Source organism: Leptidea sinapis, chromosome 20 (genome assembly GCF_905404315.1).
Source record: "Leptidea sinapis chromosome 20, ilLepSina1.1, whole genome shotgun sequence".
NCBI classification, from domain to species: domain Eukaryota; kingdom Metazoa; phylum Arthropoda; class Insecta; order Lepidoptera; family Pieridae; genus Leptidea; species Leptidea sinapis.
This window is the reverse complement of record NC_066284.1, coordinates 14,044,822-14,056,094: the sequence shown is the minus strand read 5'-3', so window position 1 is coordinate 14,056,094 and position 11,273 is coordinate 14,044,822. Positions and strand designations below refer to the sequence as shown.

General features: G+C 46.9%; 1 protein-coding gene across 1 annotated transcript; it reads left to right on the top strand.

The window, feature by feature from the left end:
• Positions 1-2,122: 2,122 nt before the first annotated feature.
• On the top strand, positions 2,123-11,273 carry LOC126970360 (uncharacterized). Its single transcript, XM_050816213.1, has 3 exons — positions 2,123-2,135; positions 5,774-5,860; positions 10,888-11,273. Exons 1-3 carry the CDS (start codon positions 2,123-2,125, stop codon positions 11,271-11,273), a joined length of 486 nt encoding a protein of 161 aa, XP_050672170.1.

The window sequence follows — 11,273 nt, the reverse complement described above, 5'->3', positions numbered from 1 at the left end:
ATTATGAAGAATGTTTTGAAATTTGAATGATTGAGTTAGCAGTCAATGTAATATTTACACATAAATGTTAACTTATTTACCAATTTAATAGTTAGGAATAACACTTATACACACCATAGTATTTTCTACGCACGATACACGTACTTATCAGTTGATTACGACAACACAACACATTAATCAATTTCGTAAACTGAATTATTCAGAAGCTTTCTGAAGCTGTTTTCTTGTCGAAATGCACTTATTTACTTGACAACACACATATAAAGAACATTTACTTAACTTAACTTATTATTTCCAACACTACGATTTTTAATTAACTGAGCAAAAAATTTGTATGCACTCAGCACGGCGTGAGTTGCGAAACTGGTTAGGTTAGGTTAGGTTAGGTTAGGTTAGTTTTTTTTTTTTTTTTAAATCCTACCTCCAACATAATCGGAGCCTATGTTCGTCCTATTGTTCATTCATGCCAGTTCTCACTTTTATTCCTCTCGCACTTTCATTCTTCATACATGGTCTTTCTATCTTTCGTCATCAGTTACTCCTTAAATGGGGATGGGTGCCCATGTCTATGTCCTATCTTATCTACTTATTTGGTTATATTGTTCTTTCTTTAATGTTTTGATTATATTTTACTGAAAGGGGAAAAATAAAACGCTATATATCTTTATTTACACTTCTAGTAGCCTACTATTTTACCTCTTATTACTATTAAACTTTAATGTACTTACGGGTACTTTTACTTTTTTATACGTTCTAACTCTTACTATCTATGTTATGCTTAGCTCTAATATGCTGCACGATATTATGCAAGCATTATTTAAATACTTTTATTTCTATTGATCACCTTTACACATATTTTTTCACAATATTGTATAAAAATGTTTCTGTTTTTTGTTTTTATAAAGGTACTAATAGAGTCGATCGTTAACTTTTCACCTAGTACTTGTTCGAGATCATATCTTTCCCGCATAAAGACCGGACATTCCAACAATATATGTGGCACCGTTTCTGCCTCGTCGGGATCACAGACACACGACGGGCTCTCCTTGCATCCAAAGCGGTTTAGGTACTGAGAAAACCCACCGTGCCCAGTCATTATTTGTGTTGTGATGTTCGTTGGCGTATGCTTTCTGATTAGTCTGTATGCCTCCACTGCATCCGGGAAAAAGATTTTAGTAATTGAGGCTGTTTCCTCGCCCTTATACCTTTGGTTCCACTCATCAAGAGTGTCTTCCCGAAGGTTACGCTTAACGCATGAGATCGGACACAGGTCGTAATCCGGCCTCCGCTTGGAATTTAAGGCTGCATCCTTTGCCAGTTCGTCGGCTCTCTCATTCCCTGTCAAACCTGCGTGGGCTTTAATCCAGTACAAATCTACAGTTTTGCTCTGGAGGAATGCAGATCTCAAGTTTCCTCTGGCTTCTACGGCTAGGGGATGTAGAGAACCGTAACTGGCAATAGTCATGAGGGCTGCCATGGAATCACTTAGTATTCCAAATGTTTGCCCTACGGTCGACACGATCTCTCTGGTTGCCCTGCATATCGTTGGTAAAGCAAGCTTGAGGGTCCTGGTCTCAGTATTTCCACTCCAAAAGGATAAGGAGGCGCCAACCTTTCCCTCAATCTTACTACCATCCGTGAAGATACGAACATCATGTTCCATCTGGGCGTCAATTTGCTCTTGGTCCTTCAGACTCTTGAGCTCCAGATCAATATGCAGGGCAGGATGCGGGGTTTCCTTGGCGGAGGCAACACGCTCTACCTCTCTGTCACAGAGTTTGTAGTACGGTCCACCCTTTTTTATCTCATACAAAGAAGCTGCCTCACGTATTCGAAGGTCGAGTGGAAGAATCCCGGTTAACAGTAGCGCGGAATTTAGGGAGACGGTTCGGTAAGCCTTGCACATTTTTTGAACGACTCCGCGCTGAACCGTTCCCAGCTGTTTTCTAATTCCTACCTTTTTGACTGCTGAAGCCCACACGCTGGAGGCGTACAGGATAATTGGTTCTATGGTGGCCATGTAAATTATCCTTATGACTTCGGGGTGGAGACCCCAACTAGCTTTGGCGGCTCTGGCTAATTTTTTGTACACCCCCAGGGCCTTCCTGCATACGCTGGCGACATGCGAGTTAAAGGTCAGCTTGTTATCGATGGTGACACCCAAGATTTTAAGTTCCATTACCATTGTTATGCCGATACCACACATAGTCAGTCGCGGGGTGTCACACTTAATCTTGCGGGTGAGCACCATCGCATTGGTTTTATGCGGAGCAAAACGTAGTTTGTTTCTGACACCCCATGTCTGAACGCGTTCAAGGGCGGCATTGGCGGATTGTTCTATTTCCAATGCTGTGTCACCATCGAAAACAAGCAGGACGTCGTCTGCGAAAGCCTGGCAGTAGTTTCCCCCGGACTCTAGATCCCTTAGAAGGGGATCCAGCAAGAGATTCCAGAGTATGGGACCTCCTATGGATCCCTGGACACATCCCTTCTTTGTGGCTCTAGCATGTTCTTCACCTGCGTACCTCACCCTGACCTTTCTGTTCTCCAGATAACTGTCGATGACCCTTCTCAGATTCAATGGACAGTTTTCCTCAGCCAGTCGGACTCTTATGGCTGGCCACCATGCACTATCGAAGGCTCCCTCTATATCCAGTGATACAAGCGTTATTATTTTCTTTTTGTCGAGCTTTGCATTTATATGTTGTATTAATGTATAGAGGGAGTCCTCGGTACTCTTCTGTGGCATGAATCCGTACTGGCGAGTACTCATCCTAGGGATCAGGTAGAATTTGAGTCGGGCCACCAACATTTTTTCAAAAACTTTCCCAAGTATAGGCAGGAGACCAATGGGTCTGTAGGCCTTTGGCGATGAATAATCACTCTTCCCAGGCTTCCTTAGTACAAGTACTATGGCCTCCTTCCAAGCCTCAGGAAAATAATGAAGCTGCAAACATTTGTTTGGTAAAGAAAGGGTTACACCGGGCGCACTTTTAATAGCGTACGAGCAAATATCGGCTGTAAAGCCGTCTGCTCCTGGGGCCTTTCTTGGATTGAAAGACCTGCAAGCTTGCAAGAGTTCGGGCGTCGTGAACGGTGGATCGCAAGTTCCATTTTGCTCGCCAAAGTTCACCAGGTCTGCCCTTCTCCTTATTTCGCGATGCTCGGTATTGTCGCAGCTCATGTCATCCTCTGGATAAAATGTTTCCGCTAGAAGCTTTACAGAGCCTTTTGCGTTCATCACTTCTCCATTTCTGACTAGCGGCAGGTCTTCCTTCCTTGTTGTTACTCGCCTTATCACTCGGTAGATGCCGTCCCAGACTCCTTCCTTATCCTGCTTAGCACAGAAGTCTTTCCAACTATCTACCTGCGCTTTGATAGCCTCACGTTCGTATTCCTCTTTTTGTTTTAGGTACTCTTCAACGACCTTCGGCCTTCGGACTGGTGCAGCACATCGAATCCTTCGCTTTTTGGTGGCGACTTCCTTTTTCAGTTTCTCTAGTTTCTCGGACCACCATGGCACTCTCAGAATCTCCGTGCACTTTCTCAAAGGCATTGATTGAGCACAAGCTTCAGTAATTAATTTGGTATATTTAGTGACGGTTAAATCTATTTGCTCTATTGTTGTGATTTTTTCTATTGTATTAATGGATAAATCGTTTTCTAGCATTAATTGGCTAAGCTTCAAATGAAAATCACACCAATTAGCTTTGCGCGTATTAAACAATCTGGTTGTTCTTTGTATTTCCATGCCTTTGGATCTTTTCAGAAGAATTCTGAATAGAATGCCATTGTGGTCGGAGCTCGTGAGACCTTCATCTACTGTCCAGTCGTCCACCAAGTCCAAGATATCTGTTGAACACGCGGTAATGTCGACGTGACTGCTGTATCGTTGACCCCCTCTCATGGTGTCGAAGGTCGGAATTTCCCCTTGGTTAACGACGTTAAGGCCCATCTCTCCAAGAGCGCCTGACATTTCTTCACCCTTTAGGTCTTCCGTAAGGCTTCCCCACCATGGACTTTTGGCGTTAGCGTCTCCCCCAAGTATCATGAACCCAGGCCCCACTTCCTCGACAATAGCTTTCAGCTTGTCTAGGTAAGGTTGTATGGGCTGATCTGGCTCAAAGTAATATGAGACAAGAACGATCCTCCAGGCGCTGGTCTGGATCCCCACCACTGCGATGTTATGCGTGGTGAGTTAAGGGTACTGTATTATTTTGAGGTTATGGTCAAAGACCACCACAGCCGCCTTGACAGTCCCCTCCTCCGTCTCAAAGCACTGAAAGACGCGTACCCCTCTTTGACTTCTCATCGCCTTTTCAGCACCAACATACGGTTCTTGGAGGAGCGCCACTGCAATTCCGCGCTTTGAGGCTTCAAGTAAAAGCTCATTCGTCGCTAACTTCTTCCTCTGAAGGACTTGAAACAAGTCCTGTTGAAACAAAAGGAAATTATAGAGAAGGGGGCGCCTCAAACGTATGCGGCAGTAGCTGCGACCAAACTGGGACCCCTAAATCCGCAAGAAACACTCTACACTCAATCGTTGTAACTTCAAAAGACGAAACGGAAACAGGGGAAGCAGTATTGGAAAAGGTTAGAAAGGCGCTCGACGCAAAAGAGGGCTGGGTCAAAGTTGAGAAAGTTAGAAAAGCGAGAGATAGAAAAATCATAATGGGATTTGAGACGAAGGAAGAAAGGAGCAAGATCAAAAACAGGTTGGAGAAGGAAAGGGTAGATCTCACCGTCGAGGAGATGAGAAACAAAGACCCACTTCTGATCCTCAAGGGTGTTCTATCGGTTAACACAGACGAAGACATACTCAGAGCCCTGAGAAATCAGAATAGGGACGTTTTTCAAAACCTCGAAAAAGGGGACGAGCGGGTGGAGGTCAAGTTCAGGAGGAGGACTAGAAACCCTCACACGAATAATGTCGTGATAAGCGTATCTCCCACAATATGGGGTAGAGCCACCGGGATGGGGTATCTGCATATTGATCTGCAACGGGTGAGGGTCGAAGATCAGACCCCGCTGGTTTTGTGTACGCGTTGCCTGGGCTACGGCCATGGAAAGCGTTTTTACACGGAAGCAGCGGACTTATGCAGTCATTGCGGCGACCCACATCTCAGGAGTGAATGCGCGGATCGGTTGGCGGGTGTCCCACCCCAATGTCAAAACTGCGTCAGAGCAAAATTAGATCGCACCGACCACAATGCATTCAGCCTGGATTGTCCCCTACGGCGAAAATGGGATGAACTCGCTAGATCTACCGTAGCGTATTGCTAAGGTCACCCCGGGCGTACAAAAACACTATAAGGTTAGGTTAGGTTTTTTTTTTTTTTTTCCTACTCGGCCTACCCCCCGACACTCGTGGTGCGGGTCGTTGATCTATCTAATCACAACAGTGCAACATTGACATCTGACAGCCGTCACCCTGAAATACTCTGCACCACTGATACACCAACCAGTGAAAATATAGATCCGACAAACGGAACAAGGCAGTCGTCTAAATACACCGCGACAAACACCTGAGGCCTGAGGTATACCCTATAACGTATAATCCTGCACCCTTACTTACCATTAACGCCCTGGTTATCTCTATGTACTAACCCACTTAATCACCCCCCCGATTTCGGTGCGGGCTCGGGCAGTAAGCCCGGCAGCGCCGAACTGGCGCAAGCGCTCCAATGGGAGGCGGATTACCACACTCCGCCATCGGGAGGACGTCCCACCTGCACTGGGGAGCCCGTGAGCCCAACCGCAACCCTCCTTAAAGATGCGAACCGCGTGTACCAGCGGGCGAAGGAAGAGCTGGAGAAATCCGGAAATCTTAAGGGCTCTATTAAAGAAACCGTAGTGGAGGGCCTCAATTTTTTATATGAGGCTACACTTCACGTTAATAGTGTACGGCGCGACCTCCAATTAGAGGTCGCTAACATGAAGAGACGCCACGCAGAGGACATCTCGAGGAGGGAGTCCAGCCACACGGAGCAGGTCATGCTCCTTACGCAGCGGCTGGAGAGGGCGGACGTGAGTGGACAGACTGCGGAGTTGCGAAAGGAGCTGGAGGCACTTCGCAAAATAGTCGAATTTGACCTTATCCAGCAGGTCAAACTGTTCCCCTCTCCACCCGCAGCGGACCTGGGCTCCCTGCTGGGAGAATTAAAATCAATGCGTGAGGAGGCAACTAACATGCTTGCTGAGGTGCGAGCTCTGGGGGCTAAAACAACGAAGCTCCGGGAGGAGCCTACACAGGCTCAAGTGCCACCTTCATATGCAGCAATGGCCGCCAAGGCGCCAGCGAAGTCCGGCCACTCAATAGTGGTGACAAGTAAGTCGCCCGAGGATTCGAGCGACAACGTTGTCGCTAAAATAAGAGTGGCCGTTGACGCTACTAAAACTGGCGCCAAGGTGGATAGCGTCCGCAAAGTGCGCAATAAGAAGGTGGTGCTCACTTGCGGCACCAAAAGTGAGGTGGAGGCTGTAAAGACCCGGCTCGGGGCCAACTCTGGCCTCCAAGTCCAAGAGGCGAAGGGTAAGAACCCGATGGTAATCATCAGGGACGTACTCGCTTGCCTCAAGGATGAGGAGGTCATCGGAGCCCTAAGAGCACAGAATCGGGAGCTCTTTACAGGCCTCCAAAAAGACCACATAACGGTAGAAACATGTTTTCGCCGTAGGTGCCGCAATCCGCACCTCACTCATGTTGTCCTGCGGGTGGCCCCTCCGCTCTGGCGCCCTCTGACGGGCGAGGGATCTGTCCACAGGGACCTTAAGCGGTCTAAAGTGGAAGACTTCTCGCCCGTCATACAGTGTTCGAAATGCTTAGCATTCGGACACGGTCGGCGTCACTGCAAGGAGTCTTCGGACCTTTGCCGTCACTGCGGGGGGGCACACGTAAGGTCCGAATGCCCCGATTATGTCACGGGGGAGCCGCCCAGCTGCGTAAACTGCAGACACGCAAAGCTGGATAAGACCGACCACGGTGCATTTAGTAGTGACTGTCCGGTGAGGCGGAAATGGGATGCCATTGCCCGCCTTGGCGTGTGTTATTGCTAATATATTGCCGCGGTTGTGTTTCCAGGCGGTCGTAGGCTCGGGGATGCTGCTTCAAGGCACATGATACAGGTAAACCTGCAGCGGAAGCGATTGGCAACCGATGAGCTGATGGCTGAAGCTGTCAGCCAGAAGGTGAGCCTGGCAATGCTGCAGGAACCCTACACAAGTAATCAAGGTGCCTTGAAGCGGTATCCGGGGGTCCGCGTCTATCAGATGGACCAGGGGACAAGTAGAATCAATCCCGCAAAGGCCGCAATAGCGGTCTTTGATAAAGACCTCCAGGTTAGGTGTGACCCGAGCCTCCAGTCGGAGAACATAGTGGCAATCACCATTGAGTTCTCCGACTGGACACTTGGGATAGTATCCGCCTACCTGGTAGGGGATAAGCCCCTGGACCCATACCTGGAACGTCTATCCAGCGTCCGATCCAAATTGGGAACCTTTAGTGTTGTGATCGGAGGTGACTTTAATGCGTGGAGCCCCTGGTGGGGTAGCACGCTCGAGGACCACCGGGGAACCGAATTGGCAGGGTACTTTGATGACAACGAGCTGCACATCCTAAACACTGGGACCGAACCCACATTTCAGGTTGTTCGGGAAGGTCGGCTCTGCACAAGCAGAGTCGACAACACGGTGTGCAGCCAAAGTATCCTGTCAAGGATGGAGTCCTGGAGGTTGGACCCAGACATGTCAGTTCCGATCACAATGCCCTAAGGATAGGCCTTCGCACAGGTCGTGCGAAAGCATCTGGCCCAGCACCAACCACTCGGGCTTACAACACTAGAAAGGTAAACTGGGATAAGTTCCGAAAGGAACTAACAGCGGGTTAGCTTCCTGGATGCTCCCCATCCAGCCCTCGCTCCTGAGGTAGAATTCTGTTGCCTCGAGGAGACACAGGCCGAAACCGCCGTGGTAGAAGTGCAGGATGACCAAGGAGAAGGAGAGGGTTATCTGCAGGTCTACACCGACGGCAGCAAGATACAGGGCAGGGTTGGAGCCGGAATTTCATACAGGCGGCGAGGCCTGGAAATCAGAGCAAGGAAACTCAAATTAGAGGATTATTGCTCCGTCTTTCAGGCCAAAATGTGCGCAATTTCGAAGGCTATCGAGGACATCTTGAAGATGCCCGACATGAGGGTCGAGATTCTTAGTGACTCCAGGTCGTCGCTGGAGCTGCTAAGGGATCGATCCTCATTCAACCCGATAGCCTTCGAAATCAAAACCCTGATTCGGCGGGCCCGAGATATGGGTAAAACCATTCGGTTCCGCTGGGTCAGAGCGCATGTAGGTATTGAGGGGAACGAGAGGGCTGACCACTTGGCGAAGGATGCGGCGCTCCACTCGAAACAGAGGGCTGCGTACGACGGAGTGCCGGTTTCGACTCTTCGCCGTGGAATAAGAGCCAGGACCCTCGGCGTCTGGCAGGAGCGTTACACTGCGGGTCAAACCGCAAGTGTCACAAAGGCGTTCTTGCCAGACGTCGCGACGGCTTATAAGCTGGTGCGGGAGGCACCCTTCTCCGCTCTGATGGCCCAAGTCATCACGGGTCATGGTGGCTTCTCGGCGTATCTCCACCGGTTCGGACTGAAGGATAGCCCAGTGTGCATTTGTGACGGTCAAACGGACGAAAGCGCAATGCACCTGGTGCTCGAATGCCCTAGGTTCGGTCGGTGGAGATACGATCTTGAGGTCCAGAGTGGAGTGGCCGTACTGGAGGCCAACCTCCCCATATTTTTGTCTGGCCACAGAAGACTTTTTGAGGCATTTTGCCTCAAAATCTTGGTAGATGTGCTGCCAAAGAACGGCAGCAATATAAATTTTAAGAATGTAAAAATGTAATTGTGTTTGTAAGCAAAATAGATTTAATTGTATATATAGAATAAATAACACAAGGCTTAAATAATGTAATTTAAAATATAGCAAGGCATTTTTAAAGCCTGGTTCCCTATGATTCAGCATAGGGACCTTTTTACAAACCTTAGCCTCTAAGATTGATTGTGTGTGTGCCTAGAGTAAGATAGGATTAAGTCATTGTAATATAGTAAGACAAATAATAGTCAAATTGAATTGTAATATAAATACATAGTAGTAGCCTAAGAACTGAAAAAAAAATGTATTTAATTAAGTAGATAATAAGTTTGTAATAAATGTAGATGTAAATAAAATACTCCCACCTTCATCCCCTACAGCTCAATGGTAGGGAGAAAGCTGTTAACTAGTAGCTCCTCGGCCCTGGAGCGAAAGCTGCCAGGGAGGTAGGCCTAGTAGTCAAAAAAAAAAAAAAAACTAACCTAACCTAACCTAACCAGTTTCGCAACTCACGCCGTGCTGAGTGCATACAAATTTTTTGCTCAGTTAAATAAAAATCGTAGTGTTGGAAATAATAAGTTAAGTTAAGTAAATGTTCTTTATATGTGTGTTGTCAAGCAAATAAGTGCATTTCGACAAGAAAACAGCTTCAGAAAGCTTCTGAATAATTCAGTTTACGAAATTGTTTAATGTGTTGTGTTGTCGTAATCAACTGATGTTATTCCTAACTATTAAATTGGTAAATAAATTAACATTTATGTGTAAATATTACATTGACTGCTAGCTCAATCATACATTTCAAAACATTCTCCATTAGCTTATAAAATAACAAGAACTTTTAGTGACTTTTAATTAAATTTTCGTAGAAAGTGGAGGAATAAGGAATTTAAATTGAATGAAAAAATTAAATTAATATTATTTAATTGTAATTGTGAAAAACGAAGTCATAAGGCGTGTAAGTACTAAACTTAAAAAATAAAAAATCTATCAATTGACACTACCGCCGCCATTTCCTTGTTTGTCCGTCGTCAAACCACAGAGTAGTTAACCAAAGGGAGGTGCCATTGACACAGAGTATATACCAGAAAACAATTACTAGTACTGATGGCGTTATAGTTGATACGGGAAATAGAAAAAGATTTGGTATTACATCAATATATTACATACATATATCAGTTAGAAAATATTTGAATATTAAAATGTCGTCTGATAAAATGCCGCTTAGTTCGCCAAAAACGCCAACGGAAAAATTGGGAGAATCTTCGCGTCCTGTATGGAAATGGTCACCAAGTGATGCACGAAAGTCATACAACGCCGTAATTGAAAAGTTAGATGAATCTTGGAATATTCCGTCCTCAACTAAAAAGATCATCAAAGATGCCTTGGACCTGTTTTATGACTTAATTAGAGATGTAAACAGCGAAAACTTAGCTTTAAAGAGGGAAATGACAAAAATGAAACAAGATATGGAAAATATGGTTCAAGATGATAGCCAGGCTGGAACCACCCCCAAAAATCTGGATCACCTACTAGAAGGTGTTAAGGCCCTTAATGTCAAGAGCGACAAGTTGCAACAAGATATTGAACGCATCGCCTCACAAACAACGCGGTTTCTCGAGACACCGCCGCAAATCGCTGTATCGCCGACCTATGCGGACGTTGTAGCACGAGCTCCGGCCACATCCGGTCACGCAATAATCGTAGGGAGCACGTCTCAAGACGACTCGAGCGAGAGCGTGCTCAAAAAGATTAGGGTGGCCGTCGATCCAATTAAAACTGGGGCCCGAGTCGATAGTGTCCGCAGGGTACGAAACCAGCGCGTTGTGATCACATGCGGATCGAGGGAAGAGGTGGAAGTTGTGACCGGCCGACTCAAAGAGAGCCCGACACTCACTTACCAGCAAGTAAAGGGGAAGAACCCTCTCATTATTATTAAGGATGTCCTGTCAGACCTTAAGGACGAAGATGTTATTTTGGCCCTGACAGCACAAAACAAATGGTTATTTTCTGGGCTCTCAGAAGAGGAGCAAATAATGGAGATCCGATTTCGAAGACGGTGCCGCAACCCTCACGTAAACCATATCGTTATGCGCGTAGCTCCAAAGCTGTGGCAGCGGGTGACGGCGGAAGGTTCAGTCCACATTGACCTCAAGCGGTCAACGGTGGAGGACTTCTCGCCGGTCATCCAATGTACCCGCTGTCTTGGATTTGGACACGGTCGACGAAACTGCAAAGAAGCTAATAGCCTATGTAGTCACTGTGGTGGCCCTCACCTACGACACGATTGCCCTCATTATATTGTGGGAGAACAACCATGCTGCCTCAATTGCCGGAGCGCTGGCCTGGAGAAAACAGACCATGGGGCTTTAAGTGCGAGTGTCCGGTCAGGCGAAAGTGGGACTCCATAG

What these genes read in the sequence shown, in the direction of transcription:
- LOC126970360 (XM_050816213.1), top strand. An exon ending in TAAAGAAACCGTAGTGGAGG is followed by an intron (nt 5,861 to 10,887) that starts GCCTCAATTTTT and finishes GGCTCTCAGAAG; the next exon opens with AGGAGCAAATAATGGAGATC.